Below are 26,751 nucleotides of genomic sequence, written 5' to 3' on the forward strand. Positions count from 1 at the left end.
CCATGTTGCCGTGGTAACATAGAAGAAAATGTTTGATATGTCCTTGGATGTTTACATGAAGCTGCTTCTGTCTGTGTGTGTGTGTGTGTGTGTGTGTGTGTGTGTGTGTGTGTGTGTGTGTGTGTGTGTGTGTGTGTGTGTGTGCATGTGCATGTGTGTGTTAATGGTTGAGTCTTTCTACATTAGATTCTCTTGTACATTCCTGCTCATCATGTTAAGAGAATATTTACAAATATAACATTTGAGCTCACGTCAGTTTTTCGTCAAACACCTAAAATTAAAGGTTCTTGTTGTTGTTGTTCAGCACTGTTCAGATAAGCAAGAGGTATTAATATAAGCATTTTACAGCCAAAAAACATCCCCACCCTGATTAGAATGGTGAATATGCATGTTTAATATTTAGGATCAGATATCCTGTCGTGTGGGGGGAACATGCCCTGAAGTGCAAATCAAAACAGCAATTCAGAAAACACTACGACATTAACCAAACCGGAAGAAGTAGGTACCCTCAGGGGTTCTGATTTGCCATTGTGATTTGCACTTCAGGGCCACGGTAGAACACTGAGGACAGCCAAGTACGCACTCTGTGAATTGTCATATGGAAGGGAACGATAGCCAATCAGGAAGCTAGCTGACTGAAGAAGGAGGCACGACAAACACAGCCATGGTGACATTAGGAACCGTGAAGCATAAAGCTAGATGGAGAAAACACATTTTTACACATGTGCTTTAAATCATATCACAGTCAAAGTGAAAAGGATAGGGGTTGAATTGAAACTGCTACCACGATGTTTAAACTTAATTTGCCAACCATCATGCCATCTGCGATGTTTATTTACTCTCGTCAGATAAGTCAGGTTTGATGGTAAGAGATTTTGGTAGATTTCAAATTTAGAGTGTGGGCTTTTTTATAAAGTTATGTTTTTTTGGCCTTTTTGCCTTTATTTTATAGAACAGCTGAAGAGAGACAGGAAATGTGTGGAGTAGAGAGTGGGGGAAGACATGCAGGAAATGACTGTGACTGACTTTGACTGTTGGTGAATGAGTCTTTTAGTGTGTGCTGTGTTGGTCATGTCCATGTTCTCCACACACTGTAAGAGCAAACCTCTTAAATCATAACAAACATTATCTCAAGACGCTTTTACAAACAAAGCAGGTCTAGACCGTAAGACCCAGTCTTATCTCATCTTAATCCACCATGAGCAGAGCCCTTTGCAGTATTTAGCGAGTAACAGCGGCAAGGACAAACTTCCTTTTAACAGGCAGAAACCTCCAGCAGGACCAGACTCATGTTAGACAGCCATCTGCCTCGAGTGAGTTGGGGTTGGAAAGAGGGATAGAGGAGATTAAGAGAGAGCTTTTTTTGACAGCTGATAAGATTTGATAAGTATAAGTGTGAGCCAGGCTTAATTTTAATTATACTTCATGTAAACATCGGTGTGGGTTTTAGTTCTCATTAAGCACCCTCAATATAACAACGTCAGTGCTTTTCAGTGCTACAGTGAGCACAGCCAGTTTGTCAAGATGTCTTTCTAACACACACAGATAAATAATCTGCAGGGTGTTAAGTTAAAGAAGCAGGTACAATAAGCTTTGTTCTTTCTTCATTAAAAAGGTTAAAAGGTTAGAAAATAAATGTAACCAACTGGATTATTAATTTCTTACAATACACACTCCCATTCTCACACACACCCATAGCCAATGTGATGTCCCTCATACTGTCTGTGTGACCGGAGAATAAATGAGAGCATAGATGATGCACTCGAGGGAAAATCCTCAGGTAACCTCAGCAAAATTCACCTCTCACACACACAGACAGACAGACAGACAGACAGACAGACACACACACACACACACACACACACACACACACACACACACACACACACACACACACTTAACACTGTCCAGAGTGTGTGTGTGTGTGTGTGTGTTTGTGTGTGTGTGTGTGGTGTGCGTGTGGGCGTGTTTGGTCTTGTCCGCATGGCGGGTTGCTGCAGTCAGCCAAGGTCACGTCACAGTTTTATGGCAGGACTGTCTGTCAGAAATCTGATTTTTAACGAGTGAAATGAACCTTGAAAACAAGCCGTCACATTCTGATGAGACTTCGAGGATTTAGAGGGAAACATGTCAGCCGAGGAGTAGACAGAACTGTGCATAGTAGTAATGTTATACTACATTTTGTTTGTGCAATCTCTTAGTAATACCTTCATGTTTGTAAAATATTAAAATCCAGGGATGAAGTCTGAGTTTGTCCACACAGGCAACACCTCAGATAACGATGCAGAAAGTGTATTGTCCTCAATGAATAAGGATTATTTCTTTCATGATGCACAAACCTTCTTTGTGAATTATTTTCCTCATAGTAATAAAACACATTTTACCCAGTTCCACTAAGCTCCCCCGTACATGCCTGCAGACTTCTGCAATGACAGTTTTCACCTTGCATCAATTACGTCTACTTTTAAACATTTGTTTCAGCATTTTGCAGCGTTTGGTTTCATTTGCAGCAAATGTCTGTTCTTTTCTACAATCTCTGTTATGTGCATATTGTCTCTTCAAATGAAAACTCTTTGCACAGTCACAATGTGTCTGCCCTTGTCTGTGTAATGGAGTAACACCCTGCACAGCAGAGTACATGTCACAGATATTCTTTACATTCTTCAAGGCTCATTAAGTCAGAAAGGCTTGTGTTAGTTTTTCTTTATGGACGGGGTCGAGAGAGTTTGTTTTGATGACAAGACACAGAGGGTATAATTGAGTCAAGAGTAATGACAAATGACCTACAGGGGTCTGTGTGAGATCAGGGACTTAGTTTAAAAAGCAAACTCCAACCAGATCACCCACCAGATCTGTGTCCAGTCTGTCTCCCATCCACCACAGTACCAGACAGGTTTCTCCTCTAGTCAATGTTTTAACTTCCACTGGATCCGCTCTGTTGTGGTCCGGCTGCGTCTCTGATCCGGCAGGTCGGAGCCCTCTGGATTAGATACACAAGGCTACTTTTTTTGCCAGATGCCCGAGCACGACTCATAAATCTCAACAGATAAGATCAAGCGAGACAGGAAGTCAGGCATCAAAACAAATTACAACATCCGGTTAATTTTCAGAATAAAACACTGTGTGTTATCGCCAGATTGTATTTCACTTAACTACAACAACAAACCGTCATAATGAGCGGAGCCAGGCCTGGAGTCAACAGGTCAGAGGTTTTTAGAGACCAATAAAGACAACGTGGATGAGGAGAGGAGTCAGATGATCGTTGATTCAATAATAACTGCAAAAAAACCATGGTCATGTGACTCCACCTGTCCGGTGGTCCTGCTCTATGCTCTATACTGAAAACGCAGCCGGTGGGTGTTGACGGACTAGAGAGTTTGGAGACGGACAGGACACAGATCTGGTGGAAGTCCGATGTTACTGTGTCCACTTAAAACCAAAAATATCCGCCCTATAGCATTGTATAAATGTAAGCATGGCAGTACAGGAAAGAATCAAGTCATACACCTAAAGCACTCATTTAAGACACGATTCTACAGTCTGAAGTTGCTAGGTGGAAAAAAGTGATTTAATAACGGGGCTGATGTGACTTTAAAAAATTCCACTGAATCAGCGGAAAATTCAGAAAGCCTATATTACCAAGACTGCTTGGGTTTTCTTGGTGGAGAAATTACTGGTTAGGTGGTGCTGGAGTGGGAAATAATCGATTGACTGTTTCTCAAAAGCTGAAATCAATCAATAGTATTTACAAACATAGCAGGTCTAGACCATACTCTATGTTATAGTATTACAAAAGACCCAACATCAAGACAGGATAAGATCCAGTCCAATCTTACAGACAGGACTCAGTCTGATCCCATTTTAATCCTCCAGGAGCAGAGCACTTTGCAGTATTTTGAAAGTTACAGCGACAAGGACAAACTTCCTTTTAACAGGCAGAAACCTCGAGCAGAACCAGACTCATGTTGGACAACAATCTGTCTCTACTGAGTTGGTGTTGGAAAGAGGGATAGAGGAGATCAAGAGAGAGAGCGAGATGATAGTGATGATAGTTATCTAAACCAGTGTTTTTCAACCTTTTTTGAGCCAAGGCACATTTCTTACATTAGAAAAATCCTGAGTCACATCACCGACCAAAAGTTTACAAAGTGACACATTAAGCCTCTCAATTTATGAATCTATTTATCTGAGAGAGGGACTTCAGCTACTTCTTCAACTGTGACAGGGCAAAGCATCTTACTTACAATAGCTTTTGCAGGTAGTATTAATGTCTCTGCCACAGTGTGTGACTTTTTTGATTTGGCTACGACGAGTTCAGCTTCTAAATAGCTAGCTTTGAGAGCTCTCGCACACACCATTGTAGTTTTCCTCATAAAAGTTGCCTTTTCCACCACCCATATTACGCTCTTCATCCAGGTTAGAATTTTGTCCAGGACCCAGTTTGGAGTTTTCATTTTTCCTTTTTGAATATTTACCCATCTCTGTTGTACGCCTACATCTTGTCACATACACCTCTCGTGCTCATCATTAATTCTATTGTCCTAAATTCACAAGGTCATAAGTGTGCTATATTGCCACCCAGTGGGATGGTAGCACAGGTCAGTACATGGAAAAGTATTTAATTACTCCACCAATCACTACACTGCAGGCACAGATGCACTACAAGGCAAATTATTTGCAGTATATGAATAATATTATTTTGGACTAATTAAGTGAAATTTGATAATGTCCCACGGCACACCTGACGATGTGTCATGGCACACAAGTGTGCCACGGCACAGTGGTTGAAAATCACTGAGCTAAACAATGATTTTTGGTGGGGTGACAGAACAAATACCTCGGTAATCCCCCAAATTCATTTCTCTGTTAATAATATTCAGTATTTTGTGGAACCCCAAAATATAAAATTCCTGGGTGCAGTTTTGGAAAAATCCAGAGAATCTTCCAAACTAAGTTTTGATCCAGAACAGAGTGTTCGTACAGAGTTTATAGTCATTATACCTCTCATGTGTCATGTTTTAATGGGAGTTTAAATCACATAGTAAATGTTACTCTTTATAGCACTGCTGTGCTGCTAATGCATGACTTGTTGAATCATAAAATACTTACAAAAATTAACACAAACATGTTGCCGGGTTATAAATTGTGCTAAAATAAACAAACATAAAAAGTTAGTGAATCCATGAAGTGATCAATCAAAGCATTTCACAGTTTAGTGTGAGATACAAACACTTCATCCCAATGACAACCACCAACAGATGGCTCTATATCACCAAGCCATCCTCTCTCTCTCTCTCTCTCTCTCTCTCTCTCTCTCTCTCTCTCTCTCTCTCTCTCTCTCTCTCTCTCTCTCTCTCCCCTTCTCTCTCTCTGTTAGCTTTCTGTATGTGCTGCTGTAATGGCTTCAGTCACTACAACGTGCAAACATTGATCCTGGCAACACAACAACATCTGTGGGTTTGTTTGGCGACAGAACTAGTGTTAAACAGCAGAGGAAAAAAAGCATCTCTGCAACAGTGACAGACACCCATCCAACAATGTTACAAAGCCAAACACACACACACACACAAACAAACAAACAAAGAACAGGTCGGGAAATGCACACATGCTTTTGTTACACCTCACATTAACACAATCATTAAGCATTTACTTGGCCAAGTGTGTACACATCCAAGAGACGGGGCTGCGCTTTTCAAGCTCATAATTTACTGGATCAAAAATAGACCCAGCTAAGAACAAAATAATAGAGTTCTGCTATAAACATGTATATAAAATAATCTGTAACATTCATTATTCATAAAGTAGGTGGATATAACAGCATATAAAGTCTCTTGATCTGCATAGAGGGAAGTTCAGTTGCAGTAATCTTCTTCCTGCAGTCCTAGAGTTCCTGTCCTGCATTGGTGTCCATCCAAAGCAGACAGTGATGGATGTGCAGAGAACAGACCGGATGATTGCAGAGTAGAATCTGATCAGCAGCTGCTCAGGCAGGTTAAATCTCCTGGGCTGGGGTAGAGGAGAGCACTTCTGTCTGCAAGTTTGGGAGATTTTGTCTTTGTGGGTCACACACTCTACATCCTGGGAGATAACAGATCCCAGAAACCTGAATGTTCCTACAGCAGTTACAGAGATTGTGAGGGTGATGGTGGGCTCAGAGAACAACCTCTAAATACATTTCTATGGGCTTAAATAATACACCTTTGGGGTACAGACTTGAATTTTAACGTCAAAAGCTATGTGGCCCATACTAACAATAATGTCGTGTTTCAGAAATGAGCCAGAGCCGTCAGCAAAATTTATGCCATATGAGGACTGGTGTGAGTCTGGTGCATTATGCTAGTTTGAAGCACATAGGAATGCATTTTTTACTAATCAGTATTACGTAATGTAAAAAGACAAGACTTCATCCTCCACCTTTCCTGTAGTCTATTGCCTCATAACTTTTTTCATCACTGTCTGACTTTATCCCCTTGAGTTCTTCTTCTATTTTCCCGCTGACGACTTCTTCTTCTTGTTCTTCTTCTTCTTCGGACAATTAACTCCCGCTCAGGCTACCCTCATTACTGTTTTAACCATCCTCATGAGGAGCCATAAAGTAGGGATCCTGTGAATCACATTAGCAGGGAAATCTGTCTGCAGTGTTGTATTTTTCCATCTGAAATCTCAATATCTGGTGCTAATGCAGCAATGATTGTGTCACACATTGTTTTCCTGCCTCTACTTATGTAGCCTTTGAAAGAAGGTAGAAGTATTATGCACCTGGCACTATTAGCAACCTTCATCAAATCATCTGCATCTTGTACTTTAATCCCCAGTCTTAACACTAATGTGTTCAAATTTCAAACTATCATAAACACTGGAGAGAGCGATAGCAAAAAGCTTTATTGACCTCGAATGGGCACTTAGTTAGCCGCAGTGGAGCAATGTTTTTTTCTTACTCTCCATTGATATATGACTGCCAGTGCTCCAAATCACACTCATGGCTCTAACACTCCACAAGAAAATTACTTCATGTTATCACTGCGTTGCAAACCATAAGAACAATAACAGAACTCATAGTTCTAGACAATAACAGCTCATAACATTGCAGGAATACGCAGCTACATCACACTTAGGTCAAACGTCCTAATCCCAAACAGCTATCTCAACATGCCCATCTACCCGGGAACTACAATACAGATCAGATTTGGAGAAAAATAAGTGTGATTGACTTTTTTGCTGTAAACATAGTGTTAGCTTTAAAGGTAAAAGGGATGGGTATGAATACTCGAGTACTCGGGTACTCGCCATTGACCCCAGCATTTTGTTACTCACGCACAAGGCAACATAGCTTGAACTCATACAGCATTACATGTGTGACCATGTGCTTTTTGTTTTCGCCTAACTGAATATACTAAGTAGAAAAATAATTAACGGGATACAAACTCAGGCCACAGCTTCAGCTTTAGCACACCGAGGCAGATTTCAGCAAAAACAACTGTTTTACGGCAGCTACGGCAACTCTTTAGGAACATATTATTCCACCGAAAGCAAAAGCACAACAAATACAGAACTGTCTGCGACACCTGTGACATGTCAGTTAAAAAAAGTGATGTCTGGAAGTACTTCGAAAAAAACAGTGAAGTTCATGTCCAGTGCAAGATATGTGGCGTTAAACTTGCATACCATAGAAATACTACTTTGATGCTTAACCACATGCGCTTAAAGCACAAGGACAGATAACAGGCAGACTTGCATCACTTCTTTTGCTAGCCCTGTTAGCACACATTGTGGTGACAAAACCAGATCGGAGAAGATTAGCCTGATAATAACCAAAATGGTTACTGGAGATATGCTCCCATTAAGTTTTGTGGAAGGAGAAGGCTTCATACAGCTGATCGCGTTTGTCGAGCCAAAGTACAAGCTCATCACGGAGAACAGCAACTACGAGAGTGGAAAAGCTGTTTGAAGAAAAGGCAGCAGAACTTAGAGTTGATTTGCAACAAGTTGACAAAGTGGCTATCACAATTCTGGTCCGGGAGGTCCGTGTCCGACGGACTTTTATTTATTTATGTATTTATTTTTGTTTATGGTTAAAAAAAAAAAACAGTTGCAAGTGCTCGAGTAATCGTTCATTAGGTAATTCGAGTAATTGAGAACAAGGATTACTTTAAATTCCCATCCCTGATAGCTAATAGCTGAGTTCAAGTGTTACGCAACCTGAACGGACTACAAACAGCTCCCACTGTCATGTAATATCTATTTACTGGAGTACTGTGTTTCCATTGCACTAAAAGATTACTGGATGGTAATGATTGTTCCAGGAGTTAGTCAGATCCTCAGGTGTTACCGTACTGTTTGAGAAAATCTTCAGATTGTAGAAACAGATTGCATGAGAATGAAATATTGGTCTGTTTCCGAGAATGAGTGGTGTGAGTGACCTCAGCATAGTTGCAGTATAATGCTCTTAATGGGGTCCATCATCAGTAATAATGGACTGTGTGGAGGACAGATCTCAGATAATGCACTCTTGGTCGGGTCTTATCCTCCACTTCAAACACATAGCTCTTAAGTTGCTGCTCTTGCTTTGATTTATGGATTTTGCTTTGTGCATAAATGCCAACCGAAAATAATTCATCATGGTGATCCCAATCGCAAATATGTAAAGAATCATGAACAGGAGGAGTCCAGATGTGAGGAACTCAAAATGTTTTCTCTGTTTATTAAAGTAAAATAAAGACAGACGCTAAGTTCATGATAAACGAGCAAAATCAGGTTTAAATACTCTGTGATGGATAGTGAGGAAGCGCTGAATGAATGTGTGGCCTCAAGTGACCGGGGAGGACTGCCAGCTCTGTGTGTGTTAGTGAGTGCAACTGTGTGTGGGTGTGTGTGTGTGAGTAGTGTGTGTCTGTGTTTATCGTGCCTCAGTGGTGTTGCTTCGGTCACACCCTGCCTCACATCGCCCCAAACCATCTGTCAACTACATGACCAGGACACATGCACACACACACTCTCTCACTCACACAAATATACACTCTCACAAAAACACACATCTGGCCAGAACTCGCCCTTCCACATCCTGTCAGCCACCTTCTCTCTCCTTGTGTGTGTGTCTGGGCGATCAAACAGTTAGAAGGCCATGGCCCTTCAGCAAACTATTGATCTGTAGAGGATTTACTGTGTGTACAAATACAGAGCCAGGAACTACAAACAGAAAAGAGAGGAGGGGTTAACCAGTGCCCAAAATATTTATTTGCATATGTAATTAAGAAAATAAATGGTTATTTTAACTTCTCAGGTAATCTAAGTGGATTCTGATGCTGAGTGATGAGAAATAACCTCCAGAAAGCCAATAAACAAGCTCCCAAAATTGCAGTTCCCAAAGTGTCCACTTGAGGCTGACTCCAAAAATGAGTCAATCCCCATAGAGCCCCATGTTAAAATGTCCAAGTTTACAGCAGAAATAAACATTCGTACAGCTTGCTCCAAACAACAGTTTTACTCTCTATGACTAATTTTCTCTATTTGTGAAAACTGTCCGAAACTTGAATATCTAGGGTTATGGATTAGCTCATCAGAGCAGGACATCAACATTAAAGTACAAAGAAACAAAACAGCTAGAAATAGCTTTTTCTCTCACAAGCATTATTCAGTTTCATTCTCACTCCCTCCCGCTTGTGAACGAGGCTGCAGAGGCAGGTAGAGGTGTGTTCAGCTTCACAAACAACTTGCAGACAGCAGGGAACAATTTCAGTATTGACAATATTGTATCCATACTTATTACTGCGATTAGTTAATTTGACGGTGAGTTTTTGAATGCAATTATTTTGGTGTTTTTCGGCAAACTGTAGGATGAATCTTTCATTCTGACAAAAGCAAAAAGGTTGTTTAGATATGGCCACGGGTGTCCGTCTTCTCCTGAAGCACAACTAGCAGGTGGTGGTGTGGCGGTATCTCCACTATTGCCAGTGGACGAAGGTGCTTCCATCATGCTGTTGAGACTGACAAATATTCACAGGCTGTGTTGTCTCGCTGAGATGAGCCTCAGCTTGAACACACACAGTCCCGATAATCCATACATCATGAGACAATTATATTCACATTTTATTTTGTAACGTGTAACAATGGTAACAATATAAATGTAGGGAAGTAAAAGTAAAAGTTGCAAAAAATATAGAAACTCAAGTAAAGTATAGATACTCCTAAAACCTACTTAAATACAGTAACAAAGTACTTTTACTTTGTTCCTTTACACCACTGCATAAAGATGATTTAGCATGGATGGCTTTGAACCGTACATCCAGTGTGTGGAAGTCCAACCTCTTTCCTCAGCCCTACCAAACTCAGCATCTTCTTTGCAACCGTGGAGTCTGTTCTGAAGACCCTGAAGCCCACTCTGCAGAAATCCCTGGATAGATTCTACACCAGAATGATGTACATATGGTTCTAAACGTCTTCCAAACTCATGACACCATCAAGGAGCTTTATGGAGAGGTTACCAAGAGTGGGTGGGAAACAGCATCTGGGAGAACTTACTACCAGAGACACTGGGAGCTCCTAGCCAGTAAACTGGTGCTGTTGGAGCCAACACATGAGCAACAGCTACAAGTACGTCCTACGTTATGAATGTTGTTAAGGGAGATGCAGGCACAGAGAACACTGGCGAGCTAGCCAGGTGTACTTTATGCAGGATTAGGATGACTGGAAACTTCACTGGAGGGTCCATCTGAGGATGACCTGGGGCCTCATGTACAAAGACTTGCATGGATTTCCTACTGAAACATGGCGTACGCTCAAATCCAGAAAATGTCATACGCACAAAAATATCCAGATGTATAAATCTGTGTGCAAGGATCAACAGCTGTAGAAACGTGCATACACCAGTCATGAAGTTGGCGTGAGGCACCGCACATTTCCACGGTCATTTCACTCTTGATATATCTGAACTTTGCTGTGAAAAAGAGGACATGTTATTCTCTTGCTTTGATCTCTGTTGCCAACGAGTAGGGCAAGCAAGTTGATCTATAAGCTCTTACTCTATTTATTAATGGCTTTTCTTGTCTTTCCACAAAAAACAATATTAACCTGTGAGAAACAGGATGGATAACTAGATCATTGGCCAGTCACCAATACAGAGTGCATAGATTTTTTTAGTGTAGCTTTTGCCTACCCCTCACTCCTCTCAAGCTCCAGCCTTCTCTACAAAATAAGGGCACTTTTGGCTCCTGTAAACTAGCATGATGATGGCCATAATGGTGAGCTGGAGGGTTCAGGAAGGCAGCCAACAAACCAATATGAGATGTCATGGTGGCAAGCTCTACCATGGTGCCTAGCCCTGGCTCACAGTCTGGTTCATCCAGAAGGTTTTGGGAGGGGTTTCAGTTGAGGGTTCAGTGTAGGATCCTCACACGAAACTGGGTAACCCATTTCTTTATGGAGGCATGTTCAAGAGAGCAAAAAATGGAAGAGCTGAACACCAGCTGGAAACACATCGTGTTCACAAGTGTTAATCTTGTAGCATTTTGATTCCTTCATTGGAACTACAGATCAAAATGTCACAAAATGATATAACCACAATTTAGAATTTAGTCCAATAGTGCGTATAATATAAGAACATAGGAAGGGAAGATGGTTTAAATAATGAAGGAGATGAGAAGAAGAGGAGAGTGGTGAAAACATTTTTGAGGAATGCTGCTCTCATTCACAGTGGCACCTCCTCCTCCTCCTCCTCCTCCTCCTCCTCCTCCTCCTCCTCCTCTTTCTCATTCCCTCACTACACACACACACACACACACACACACACATGCAAACACACACTCACAAACACACACACACACAAAGCCATCCATAATAGATGCTGGCTGTAGGCAGACTCTGGTGGGTTGGACTTTCTAGCGCAGCTGGATGTGCAGGAGGACGGCAGAGGCAAGATGGTAGAGCAGGTACTTCTGAGAATACTCTCTTATTCCTCCATCTCTCCCTCTATCTTTTTCTCTTCCTCTCTGTCTCTCTCCTCATCCTCTCTTCTGCTGTCACTCTCTCGCTCCTCTCTGTTTGTGCTGTGACTGCAGAAGGCAGCATGCTGCATGCTCCTTTTCTGGGCTGTGTGTGTGTTTGTGTGTGTGTGTGTGTGTGTGTGTGTGTGTGTATGCAGTAGATTTGGACTGCAGGGCTGCATGCTCAGTTTTTGTGCTGTCGATGCGTTCACGCATCTCTCTCTTTCTACCTCATTGAGCTCACAAGAGTCGATGCATTCAGAGGTTGGAGAGAGAGAAAGAAAAAGAGGAGCTGCAGCTCTCTTTTGGAAATGAAACCCAGACATCCCGCAAGCTGAAATCGCTCTGTTGTATTTGTTCAGCAGCGAGAGAGTACAGGAATGTGAATGATATACAATGTGGTTTATTTGTCTGTGCTTTAGAGTAACAATAGGTTCCAACTGTTGTAAAGTCTTTTTATATACTCAAATGCATAACGAGTAATATTGAAGGAACAGTCCCCTCTTCATACTGGCAATGAGGGAATCCCTCCATGGGAGGACTCCACTCTAAAAGATGGAGGAGAAAATACTGCAAAGTTCAGCTGAAGCTCACAGTGGAGACGTGACACATCATGGTTCTAGATGTTCTTCATTGTTTCTTTTAAGGTTTCATGCTTCTTGCTTCATTTATTTGGATTAAGACCAGCTGTTGTGTTTGGAAACAAAAGGTTATGAATCATTCTGTGTCTTTGCTCACACTGAACTCTCATGGTTTGCAGGCTGAACTCCTTGGTTCGAGTCAGCTGGTTACCGGGTAGCTTGACGGTTTTCTCCATAAACTCACAGCAAAGTCCACAGAGTGGTTTCTGTCTCACATATGTCACACACAGCTGGAGATTGTCTGTCTCAGACACGTTCTCGCTTCCTGGAAATGTTCTGTTTGGTTTAGGCGAAGGATGGGGGACGTGCAAGAGGAGGAAGACGTGTCTGTGATGGTGGTGGGGTCTGCATAAATACCATTACAACATGTTTGTGAGCATTCCTGCAAAACAGCAAAAAGCAGACAAGAAGAGAGAGGTGCAGGTATAATAAAGCTAAACTCTTTGCAATGTCAAAAAGTCATCCACAGCTCTTCACTGACTGGTTTACGCCCCTGACAGTAACCTGCTGTGTTCACACACCTGCTTATCTGACTTTGTACTGAAGGATGGCAGAGGAAGGTCAGATTAATGTCCATGTCAATGGATTCAGACATTTGTGGTCTTGAAAACAGTCCCAAAGATAATCTTTGGATAAGGTCAGGGATGCAGCTCAGGTGTGGAAGGGGCTTTGGATATGTCTAATACCTGGAGGAAAGAGCAGAGCAAATGCTGCTGGCACTTTTAGACAGTAGAGATTACAAGCTACTTCAAAATAACTTTAGCTTTGATGGATTTTATGGCTATGGATAAAGCCATCTATCATCTGTTCAAATCCAAGAAGTTTGGGCACAGGTTTGGCCTAATGGTTAAGTTGTACACCTTTCCCTCGTATCACTCCTTATTCTCCCTCCTGGTTTCCCGCTCTGTCCCGACCCTCATTGAATAAAGATATAAAAGCCAAAACAATAGGTAAAAGGATGATTCTTCATCGATGTGTTAGTTACAGCTCTTACAGACAGGGTATCAGAGCACAGGAACATTTCTTTAAATAGGTCAGGTGGGGAAATACACAAAAAGGGATCGGATCTTCAGATCGATCAGAAACAAATCCAAGGTTTGAAAACAAGGCTTAACAGCCTGATTTAGATGTCAATGAAAGTTTAGACCGAGTTATGTGCACAGTGTTTCTGTTCAACAAAGGGTCACAACATTCGGCTTGTTCAAATTCACTCTGATTGTCATATGCCAGCTTGAGCAGTTTTTGGTGGTGCCCATATTGAATAAATATTGAATACTACCTTGCTGACTTATGTGTTGTTAAAACTTAGAGACCACATTAAGCAGTTTTGGTTATCCTGAGCAGTATCTGGACCTTCTTTGTGGTAAAGGAGAAGCTACGTTTGGAATAACTTGACCAAGTTATGTGACATCGACCTGAGCCATTTGAAGCACAGTTGGCAAGTACCTGCAACTTGATTTGGATTTAGGTAGCCACCAGGAGCCTGTGTGGCAGATTGAGGAGCTACTAGGTTTAAGAGAACTTGGGCAGTTTGTAGATCACCTGGGCCTCTGCATTTTGGATGAGCTGCAGTGGTCATATTGCACATATGGTAAAGGCACACAAACCAAGAGAGAGTTGAAACAAGGATCAGAAATGGCTGTAGGCCTTCTGATGGAGTATTAGACATCTTCCCCTGATGATGAGAAGCTACTATCTGTGAAAATGGCAGCAGAAGACAGCTGGTCATCCGAATCACACCAAGTTTTCTTTCTTTCCTAACCTGGGACACGACCACCTTCCCGAAAAAATGGAGATAAAATACTTCAGCTATATATGCAGATTTTATTGTGACAATCTATGTTTTCAACTGGATAAATAAAAAATGAAGAAATAGGAGAGTGTCATCTGCATATTTGTTGTGAACATAACTGTGTGAGTGACCGAGCTGATGAGTGTAAAATAAGCGGCAACCTCCGGTCTAAAGATATGAGTCCATTGCAAAAGTGCTAAAAACTGCAGTTCATCGAGGATCCGCTTAAGGCTGGCTCCGGAAGTACCGGAAACTACATATACACGCTAATTCAAAAAAGACAATCTTTACAGCAGAAATAAACATGTTTACAGTCTGGTACGAAAGACAACTGTAGTCTGAATAGCTCATTTCTCAATCGGCACACAATGTAGGGGGGGGGGGATTTTTTTCTAACGCAGCAATTTTGAAGATATTGAGATTACGAGTCTTCCAATGCGAGGCACAGCTGACTTGATTGATAAACGGGAACACTGTAGCTGTTGGCTAGGAGGCTCAAAGCCCGCCTCTTTACGTCACAATCGCTCGACAGCAGCAGTATGACTCCCGCTTACGATTGGCCTCAAAACAGCACTTCAGAAACAGATGGGTAACGTCACTGATACTACGTCCATATTTTATACAGTCTATGGTGTAAACAGGAAAAACAAGGGGACACAGAACAGAACCCTGAGGGACTCCAGTACAGATGCAGCCAAGTCAAGACAAAACCTCTTTCACTGTAATGATACAAACCTTTCACGGGTTCTGGGAGGACTTTCCAGTTATTTGGGGGCATAATTATGGTAGTACCCTGGGTGAATTGCAGGATGCAGATGAAGATTGCTACTATGTAATGGGGGACAGTTTTGTTAGGTTTCAAATAGTGCAATTCTTTCTAGCTGTTCTTGTGTCTGGAGGAAGAAACCTAGGCTATTCTTGGGAGCCTTTTTTCACATATTATTGTGCCAAAATGTACTTTCACTCCTTGTGCTCTTGTGCAGTCCAGTGGGTGACAATGATGCACCTCTCAGATCGTTTGCCAACCATCCAAACACACCAAGAAACACAAAGAAATCACTCCTCTTTTGTTTAAGTTGACAGTAAGAACTGGCCATTTAACAGATGTTGACGAGCTTTGTTAAGAAATGATTGCAACTCAAAAATGCAGACGCATCTTTAACCAGCTGTTATTTATGTAACTGCTTCCTGCAAAGAAAAAGAAGAGTAACATCTAGCTCATGTCAAAGAGCGATAACAAGACAATGTAAGATAGTGGGGGTGCTCAGAAGTATGAAAAATAGTCAGTCCAAAAATGAAGAACTGAAAACAAAAGATGCAAATTTCAGTTCTAAATTGGGAAGACACAGAGTTAGTTTAGGAGCACACGAACACACAGGGAAGCACACAGAGAGGCAGGCGGTGTATTCTAAAAGAGTAAAATTCCGTCTGTCTTTCTGTGTGCAGAATTTTAATTGTATTCCCTCAGTCGCCTGTGAGTGTGTAGTTTTGTGTGCGTTTTCGTGTGTGCTTATGTGTGTGCAGTGCTCTGCCACGTGAAGCATATTTCAGCCTTCTAAATGTGGTTCTCATTACACAGCAGAGCATTTAGCCAACACTCACTGTTTCTCCCTCTGTGACTCTCTCACTCTCTCTTTTTTCCTTACATGTGGCTGCACCTCTCTCTCTCATCTCTCTCTCTCTCTCCTCCTCTCCTCTCTCATCTCTCTCTCTCCTCTCTCTCTCCGCTCCTCTCACTCTCTCCTCTCTACTCGCTCCGCATCTCTCAGTCGTCTCTCTCTTCTCATCGGCTCTCTCTCATGCTCTCCTCCCTCCGCACCTCCCTCCTCTCTCTCTCTCTCCCTCTCTCTGATCTCACTCTCTCTCACTCATCCGGCTCTCTCCTCTCCGTTCCCTCCATCCTCGTCTCCCTCGTCTCTCGCTCTCGTCTCTCTCTCTCTCTCTCCTCTCTCATATGTTCTTCTCTCTCTCTCTCTCTCTCTCTCTCTCTGTATGGCTAAGATATAAATGTCCCACAGCAGTAACCTCTCACACACACATCCACACAGACTCGCACCATTTTCTATGTGTTATGACCACGTTCACTCTCTTTCCTGAATGTTTCCACTGTTTTTTGTTTTTTTTGTGAATGGCAGCCGAAGGAGCTGAAACCACATTTCTTATACTTACAGTCATCACTGAGAGGATTGTTTTTTTTTCATTATTTTTGGGACACAGTTTTCTCTGAGGTATTTTACAGCCTGTGTCTGTGGTTTTTGGTTGTTAAGGTCAGGTGACTCAAGTTACAAAAATATGATTACAGGGGATAAATACTTTCCTACTGTATGTCAATGTGCAGCGTGTCCATAAACATTGCACATGTGAGATGAAGGGAAGGGATGATGCTTTTGGTCTGATCTAAGGCTAGTCTGCAGCTTTTGATAAAGCTTGCAAATATGATGATCATATCTTAATGTCTTCTGAGACTCCATTTTTATCATAGCATTACTTTGCAATTTAAATCTAGACAGTGACATATGTTCTACGTGCAGGAACGGCCCCAGCAAATACATATATTATTGTGTGTATGTGTGATGTTGAGTGGTCTCTTTAACCCTCCTGTTATGTTGCAGGTCAACCTTTTTGACCCCTTTTAAAGTCATATGCCTTCCAAACCAGCTAAATGCAGCATAAAAATCTGGGAATCATGTGACAGAAGAGGTGTCGTGTTAATTCATCAACATCACTTCATGAAAAATAAAAAAAAATAAAAATGTAAAATAAAATAAACAAAAATCAATGTCATGTAAAACTATTGTATTTATATTTTGGGCTTTCCGATGTACATTTAAAAAAGTTTTAACATTAATTCAAATGAAAAACGAGTGAGTTATCCTCATTGAACCATGATCTGTGAGAGTTAAAGAACACCAATGGACTAAATCTTGATTTAAACGGTTAGTAATGGAGTAAAAAATTGGATTTAAAAAAATGTGTATTGGGATTTTTGGGGTTTTGGCACTTTAGGATAATTGAATATGCCCGGGGTCAAATTGACCCAGGAACATTATTGCTGTTCCAGAGAAACGAACATAACAGGAGGGTTAAGAAAGTGGATAACACAGTGTCTTTTGGAAAAGTGTGCACAAGAATTCCACAAATGTAAAGACGTCTTTTGTGTTTTTTATGCATTTTATATCATTAAAATGTGTTGGCATCCACTAAACTCCCATGATGTCTTGTCTTGAGTCTGTCGACCAATCAGAGGCTGTGTTCCTGACTTTTTAATCAACATGGCCCTTAGTTTCTGATGTGTTCAGCAGCACTAACCCTAAAAATTAAATGTGTGCGTGGAATAAAAGAGATTCTTGTTTTTGTTTTTGTTCCTTATGGTGAAATTACTATTCATAGATTCATATGACATCACTGCAGCAAACATACTCTGACAATCCAGGTTGTCCTAAAAAATTATGTCTAATGTGTTTGAGTCACCTCAACCTTGTCGGGCACAATCAAGTTCCATACAAGGAGAACCAAATATAGGAAACAATGGCGGAGATCTCAGGGGAGTTGAGTGAGGTAACAGAGCAGTATAGCCACATGTCCACTCAGAAAATGCTGGAATATTCCTTTAAATATTAAAACCAACTCTCTCTCTGTCCTTACAGGGTAACCAGGACACACCGGCCCCCCCGGACCCATCCATGGCCCAGGCTTACCCATCAGCCCAGTTCGCCCCCCCTCCCCAGAACGGCATTCCAGCTGAGTTTACAGCTTCACACCCCCACCCGCACCCACACTCCCACCCACACCCACACCAGCACCCGGCAGCCCCCCAGGACTACAGCGGGGTCCCGGCCTCCGTCAGCGAGCACCCCCTCAACATGTACCAGTCCTCACAGAGCCACAGCGAGCCAGGGGGGTCCGAGTCAGGGGCGCAGACAGTCACCGGAACAGCCACAGTAAGGCATCATGGGATATGGAGTGTTATCTGAACTGTACCATTATTTTGTTGTCATTCATCTAAAGACATTTTATCCATCTTACAACATGTTTATTTAAAAAATCTGACAGGAACAATTAAAAACTTTGAGTTTGTAGTTTGAGGACAGGTTTTATGAGTTATTTTTATTGTTCTAGTTATGTATAGCCAGTGAAATAAAAAATTAGAATCAAAGACAGTGAAATAGAAGCAAAAGACTGTGCTATCTTGTTTGCTCTCATTTGGTCGTCTCATCAGTTTGGTTAAACTATTTAACCTGTAAACTTCAGAGTGTTTTGTTGAGCTAGTGTTTGTGTTAAGCTGCAGATTAAAACTCCAGGAAAGCTCAGCATGATTTTAAATTCACACAGAGATGATTTTGGGTCCAATGGCGATCATCCAATTATGAAAATACTGGCAGATTTTTGCTTCTTGTGACTTTACTGCTGGCACAGCTGCTACCAAAGACTAGACTTCCTGCAGATTTTCAAATTAAATTTACCTGACTGTTGATAGATTTTCTCACTGACTATTGTTACACTGGAACAAAAGGACAGCAGAAAAAACTGACATTCAGATGGATACAATTATGAAATATAAAACATGACTTAACCTCTAAATAAAGACAATACCAAACAAAACTTCACTAAATTTCTTTGAACAAATCTAAATATTGTGCTCCTTTGATGTCACCAGTTAAGATAGGCCTAAATGAAAAATCAGCCAGAATGTGACTTGATAACTTTAAGGTTGTGCAGATTTCAGGTATATGAAGCCTGTAAATATGACAAAAATACCAATGTGGGTACTGAACATCTATAGCAGATGAAACTCAAGAAAAAACTCTGTGTGAATAGAACATATTTTTTTATTTACACAGTTTATACTCCTTTATAAATCATTGTGGTTTATTGGCTTACATAGCGGAGGTCCGTTAGTGCATGCACAGCTGAAAGTCCTCTGCTTGGATCCTTGATATTATCAGGAAATCAGAGAAAGTTGTTATTCTTCATGTCGTTTGAACAAGTCTTAAGAGTTAATCATCAATCAGACTTTATTTATAAAGCGCTTTTCATACAATGGCATTGTAACACAAAGTGCTGTACATAAAAAAAAAGTTAAAATAGAATAAAGATGACGACATTTTGAAGAAGATAATAAAAAATAAATAAATAAATGAATAGATAAATAGATAAATAAATAAAACTGTTAAGAATAAAACTCAGTTAAAAGCGAGACTAAAAAGGTAGGTCTTGAGTTTGCTTTTAAAAATATTTATGCTTAATAGACTTTTACATTTAAATATTCTAAACTGCAAAGTCTGTTATGGATTTGGATATTTTGAATTAGGAATTACAACAATATAAACATTTCAAGATTCAGGTAATATTTTAAGATCTGCACTAACTCCCAAATATTTTATTTGAAATAATCAAACTGAGGTCAAACTTCCAACTGTGCATGCACCAACAGAGGTCCAACTGAGCTCAGATGTGCTTGCAGCCAGGTGCTCTTGGACTGTAGAGACAAAGCCTTAAAAAAAACCCTCAAAGAAATCTCATCATAATGAGCAAACTACCAACAAACAAAAACCATAACCCCATACCACTGTAAGCAGTAAGAGGGTTATTTGCATTTATGATTTGCAAATTTCATCCTAAGGGTCTTTAGAGTTGCAACAGTCCTGCACACTGTCCAACTAAAACATTTTAATGTCAAAACCTAGCTCTAGTACCGAAACGTTGACATTAAAAAATTGTAATTTGCAAGATGGACAGAGTGCGGGATTCTTGCAATTCCAATTTTGGAATTTTCTTCTCACTCTTCTCCTACACACCTGTCTTATGAAGTAGTTGTGCGAAGCCTTTTTTTCACTTGTTTGTTGTTGTTTTTTGAAGTTATATTTTTGAGCATTTCCACCCTTAACGATAGGACAGCTGAAGAGAGACAGGAAATGTAGGGAGCAAAGACATGCAGCTAATGGTTCAGGCCAGGAATCGAACCAGCCACAGCTGTAACAAAACTTTAGCTTCCATTTATGGGGCGCGCTTAGACTGCGAGGCCACCTGCGCCCCCTTTTCTGCACTTTTATCCTAAAATCTCTAGAATCACAAATCAATGTTTTTCTGCAATCCGTGTAAATCTCTTAATCAATCAGGACTGTTTGTGGGTCAGTCTCTGCATCCTTTAAAAAATGCTCCCCATGAATCCTACTGAGATCAGTTCATCCAGGTAATATTAAACTCCACTCCATGCTCCGACATATCCACTTTACTGTGTATTTGTTGAACCTGCGACTATAAAACAGACATACAGTGTTACTCTCAGTGATATCTGATTATCACTGCAACACTTTCAGCTCCCCAAAGACAATCAGCAGAGATCTCCAGGGCGTTTGTGACTCACTGTTTCTAATAGAATTTCGACGATTTCTAATGCTGCATCGTGAGCGCAGCCTCGCAGCCACAAAACTCCTGCTCCTCATTTGTTCTCTGCTTTATAACTCTGTTTGTTTTCATAAATATGGATGAAGCCACTGGCCTAAAGTGTCATAAAGATGGGGCTTATTTTGCATAGTAATAATGTGTTCTCTCAGCGCAGCAAAATAATGCTTTGTTTTCTTTTCCTTCTCGGCTGGACTTGAAACTTAATTCACGCGATAAATATTTATCTGAACTGAAGATTAAGCTTCAGTGAGAAAAGAGCGGCACAGCACGGCAGTATAACAAAATTCTCCACACAAAAAGCCTCCCTATAACTCTCAGCTTTAATGTGTTACAGAATTAAAAGAGGAAAAAAAGAGTTAAAGAGGTAGAATAAAAGATAAGTGGATTCTAGTTTCATGTTTTCCAGGTCTAGAAACAAGACAGACCAAACAAACTCTCAAGTCAGAGAGGAAAACAAACTCTAAAACTTTCTTACATATAATTAAGACATAGTTGATAAAGATATATATATATATGAATTGTTAATATGTCATGTAACCTGTACGTTTTGTTTGAAGCATTATTCATTGACTTATCTTAGCTTTATTTACCCAGGAAGTCCCACTGTGACCAAAAACCTCTTTTACAAGACAAACCTGGTCAAAGTAGCAGCCATTCAGAATCACACACACATTAAAAAGAAACAAATAACACAACACAGGAAGTCACAACAAAGAGTCACAAGATTCTTCTGTCACCACATCCTTCATGATGCTCTTACATTTAAGTGTTATTAATGTGTCTAAATTTAGCTTTCTTTGGAGGTTATTGTATTCCCAAAGTGCGGCGTAGGAGAAGGCATGTGAGAGTGAAGAGCAACAAATTAGAGGATCACAACACGGTGCTCATAATAGAGCTGAAGTAGAGACGGGTACAGAGGTCAGATGGAAGTTTTCCAAGAACCGTTTTGTAAATAAAAATAGAGCAGTGTTTTTGTCAGCAAAATTTAAATGATGTCCAACCCAGCAGATACGAAAAAATCTGTGCGTAAGGGATTATGTGTACATATAAATGTATCTAGAACCTAGAATTATTGATGCATTTTTCATACTTTCTGTCTAATAATTTTAAGAACCTAAATAAAAAGTATAATTCTATACAAGATATATTGTTGATACTTTAAACCTTCTTAAAATCATGTTTAGTGTCAAGGATTGAAGGAGGTTTATAGTCATGCCAGAGCACAACAAAAAAAGGGTATGAAAAGATAAAGCAATAATCTAAAAACAACAAAAAATAGATACTATAGACTCTAAATTTAAAAAAGCAACAACTTTAAACCCTGTGTAAAACTTAAAGAAATAAATTAATGCAAAACAAAAATAATCGATAATTTTGTCTCTCCAGCTTTTGTCTCTTCAGTGTAGATGTTCTTAATTCCTACAGTGTTGACGGTTAGTGAAGGCATCAGGAGACTGAGGTGTAGAGTGTGCGAGCTGGAGAGAGGAGAGACGAGGAGAAGTTCTTCATTCATTCAAACTTTCATTGTTGCTTTGTTGGTTGGCGTGCTCACGGCTGACAGTGACTGGTTATTAAAGCTCAACGTGTTCACGAATGGTCTCGTCATCCCTACAGAGTCTGGACGGACGCTACAGTACATCTACATTTTCTGTAGGACTTACTAAATGTTATTAATTCTTTTGCTTGTCGGAGCCCCCGTGGTGAGAGCTTTTTAGACTCTGATCTGGACTACGGCCCCGAGCAAAGCACCTCATCGGGTCAGAGGGGACAGGCCCGAGGCTGAGCAAAAGGGGCAGTCAGTAGAGTCAGGGGAAGCAGAGGCAGGGGATGGGGAGTGCTTGCTGGGGAAATGTACGCGCAGGAGGCGGGCAGAACGGCAGGACGGGATTTGATTGGTTTAAATTTTTGGGACCCAAAAACGGTGATTGGTTGGTGTTTTCCCAGATTTACTCCGGCTGTAGATAGAGGCTTTTTTTCCCTCTTTTTTAAGAACACATTATGTATTGATTGCCATCGGGACATAAAGATAATTTTAACCAGTATAAAAAATGTGGATCTAAATCTGACTACCAACCCCAGCTTTAAATACACTCTTTTACATTTTCTAAGACTCTAAACCCTGACTCGATTTAATCTCTAGTAGATGCACTTTGAATAACAAGAAGTCCTGACTGCACCTGAAAGCACCACAACCCAATCACTGACTAACAACAGTTATAGATAACAACTTGTAATCAGTTCTGGATAAAATCTCCTCTCCAGCCTTGATTTCATCTTTCCTAACTGTGTAAAGCTGAGTTAGAGCCGCTCTTGTTGATGTTTGAGAGCAGTGAGACGACTTCTCTGCTGTTTTTATTCGAGCAGAGGAAAGACTGAGAGAGAGAGAAAGAATGTCGGCAGCAAGCAGACGTCATACTGTACATCTGGAGGAATCATCAGTCTGTCTGCTGCTCTCCTCCCCCCTCTTCATCACCCCCCCTTGCTCTCTCCTCTTTCAGCCACGTCTGCTCTGCCTGTCTGCTTCACCCGCTTCACCCAACACCAATTTATATCCCTAAAATACCATTTACAGACTAAAATACTCGATCATAGAGGTCCTGATTCAGAGCGGAGAAGATGATAAGCCAAAAAAATTGATATGAGGAGCTTAAAAAACTCAGTATGAGTCGTTCGGTTACTTTAAAGTAGAAACAAGTGATTCTCTCGGTGGCCGACAAGGGCAGATGATCTGTAACAGCCCAAACAATCTTCATTAGAGAGAAATGGGATGCAAATGCTCAAACAATGCACATTTCAAAACACATGCAAAAGTACAAAACAAATGCTACAGCTGAAACGTACTGTGAATGTGAAAAACTGAAACAACTGCATTTATAGTAAACACTCTACTAAAACAGAAATAATTTGAAGTCCAAACTACACAAAATGAGAAAACAACCGCAAAATATAAACACAGCACTTCCTGCCTTTTTAACAAAAGAGCTCCAGGCCTGTAGGGGGTGCTCAGTAAAACAGCTGTATTATTGACAGGACAGAAAAGAAGACTGTTCTGGATTTGGGTTGTTTTAGCATTTGCTGCATGTTTGAACCGTTGTAAATTGTCTGCAATGTAGCGTGGCGTGTATGTTTACATTTTACAGCCATACTCAGTCTCTGCAATTTTCTCCGTTTCTGAATCTCACAGCACTGCACCTGTATTTCCAGCGACTGTTGCAAATGTTTTTCTTCTCATCTTGCTATTTAATGCAGTAAACATTCTTCTCCTCCTGTTAGCTACTTAATTCAGTTAGCAAACAGCTTTAAGACGCTCTTTAGCCATGATGGAAAAGTGTACTTTTTAAAATGAAACAATATTTGCATTAACTCTTCGATTTTTAATAAATGAATGAATTTTCGAGCATTCGAAAATCATGTCCCATCCATAGACTGTATAAAATATGGATGTAGTATCCCTGAAGTCACCCATCTGTTTCTGAAGCGCTGTTTTGAAGCCAATTGGCTGCAGCAGCCATAATGCTGCTGTCGAGCAATTGTGACGTAAAGAGGTGGGCTTTGAGCCTCCTTGCCAACAGCTACAACGTTCCCGCCTGTCAATCAAGTCAGCTGTGCCTCTCATTGGAAAACTCGTTATCTCAATATCTCCAAGATTGCCGCATTAGAAAAAAATCACCCCCCTTACAGTGTCTGCCGATCGAGAAATGAGCTATCCAGACTACACTGGTCTTTTGTACCAGGCTGTTAGCGTGTATTTCTGCTGTAAAGATCAGCTTTTTTGAATTGGTGTGTATGTGGTTTCCTTGACGAACTGCAGCTTATCGCCCAGGTCGTTATTGCAAATGAGAATTGGTTCTCAATTAACTCACCTGGTTAAATAAAGGTTACATAAATAAATAAATAAAAATCGCACTTCCGCATTGGACTCATATTTTTAGATTGGAGGTTACCGCTTGGTCCCAACCCACACTTTGGGAACCCATGGCTTAATGGACACTGTTAGTGACTTCTCGATCTCCCTCCAACCAGCTGACAATTTATTGAAGTTTTTGAAATGTATACAGATGCATTTTCTCTGTCCACCATCCACTCTTTGTAAAATTTCGACACGAGTGACAGGAATGAAAATAGAAACAAGAAGTAAGAGTCAATATGTCATGTAGTGTCACCTTGCTTCACATTGCATCACTCAGGGGCAATTAGGATACTGACATAGGAAACAATGCTGAGTTTGTTGCTGACACATGCATTGCATCGCATGCTGTTAGGATGCACTGTAAGACCATCTGCAAGAATAATCAGTAGCAGCAGTAGCAGCAGTAACATCACCATGATATCAAAGCTCCTATATGGAACTTTTGAGTTTAGTTGGTTTGGGCGATTTTTCTCTTTGCTGATCTTGTCCTATAAATAGTGTTTTCTGACTTTTTTACTACCAGCTAAAAACCGCACACAAGCTTTAAGCTACTGAGTCTCTAAAATGAGGTTTTGTTAAGAGAAAGTTAATCTAAAAGTGAACAAACAAACCAAAATAACCTCAGACTTTTGATGTGTTATACCTTTAACAGTAACACGTGTAGTGTTTCATTAACTTAAGGCACATCTGTCCAGGCAGATTTTGCATCACCAAAAGTAAAATTTTTTAAGTTAAGTGACACACAAACTGAAATGCTTGGAGACTGAGTTGGGCTCCGACAAAGTGAACCCAAAGAGCTTCAAACAAAGGAGTAAATCCCTCAGATAGATTTTGTGTCTGGAGGTGAAGCTTCACATCTCTCTGCTCCTCTCTCTCAGTCGGGTTATTTTCTGAGTTTCATATGAATCCCTCAAGGATGACCTCATCTGGTCCGAGTGTTTACAGAGCAACGTCAGCGCCCTCCCCCCCTCACTGTGAGCCCCACACTGTGAGCAAGCAGAACAGAGAGACATAGAAAATGGGATTTCCATCAAACCCACATCATTGATATTTAACAAAGTGTCTTTAGAGTCAAATTGGCAGTTTGGTGATTCTGAATGGATAATAGAAGTGTTAGAAAACAAAGAGGTGCAAGAGAGTCTTTTCTTATACTAAATATGTACCGAAAAATACATCCTGGTGTTTCTGACGTGAGCTACAGCAGCATCACTCCACTTAACCAGACGAACTTTTCATTTGGATACAGTTTATATTTTACATATTAAAGCTACATAAATAATGAGCCTAGTGATGCTGCTACAGTGTCAGGTCAAAGCTGCTGCTTTTGTTTTGCTTTAACAAGATTAAATGTTGTCAGGGTAATCATCAACAAAAATTGAGTTATGGTTTTAAGTAAGCTGTGACCCAATTCAGGAGCTGCAGCCTTCAAAGGCCGCATTTTAAAACTGAATGCATCACTGCAGTGCGTAGAAGGCCGTCTCATTTCGAAGGCTCTTCCAAATGCAGCTGATGAATGTGTCCTAATTTTCCATGGATGTATCGGGTGCATCCTTTCAGCCCAACATATTCTGTGCTGCTTTGCGCACCAATTCAAACAAGATGGCGGATTCTCAAACAGCCGAGTAAAACACTTAAATAATAGTATTTAGTTGCAACTCAATAGCTGTTCAAATGTTACGGAAGACAAATGCATCGAAACTTGGAAATATCTTTTAAATGTTGGCGAAGGTGTTAAAGTTACGTGCTAACAAGTTAGCCAGCTAGCAAGCTACAAAGGCTGGGTCCTTCAAAAGCTGCCGCCCCTGGTTTGGGGCACAGCTTTAGTTGTTCTAGGCTAAACATTTGTAAGTTTGTCCTTCTGGAGTTTCGGCTTCTTTAACGTCATCATATAGTTTTTATCTGATGCCAGAAGTGACTTGGTTTTGGACAAGAAGGCAGATACACTTTATTACAACTCTAATTTTAACAGATCCATTACTGTGAGAGCAACACGTCAATCACAGGAAGCCCCGCCCTAAATCC

The 26,751-nt window shown here is 40.7% G+C and overlaps 1 protein-coding gene across 1 annotated transcript in view; it reads left to right on the top strand.

Moving 5' to 3' along the window:
* LOC117831780 (RNA binding protein fox-1 homolog 1-like) overlaps positions 1 to 26,751 on the top strand; it is a 272,572-nt gene that overhangs the window by 200,083 nt on the left and 45,738 nt on the right. The window contains exon 4 of the mRNA XM_034710617.1: positions 18,059 to 18,352. Within this exon, the coding sequence (XP_034566508.1) occupies positions 18,059 to 18,352 (294 nt within the window). The remainder of the gene's footprint in view (positions 1 to 18,058; positions 18,353 to 26,751) is intronic.

This window comes from Notolabrus celidotus, chromosome 20, assembly GCF_009762535.1.
Source record: "Notolabrus celidotus isolate fNotCel1 chromosome 20, fNotCel1.pri, whole genome shotgun sequence".
NCBI lineage: Eukaryota > Metazoa > Chordata > Actinopteri > Labriformes > Labridae > Notolabrus > Notolabrus celidotus.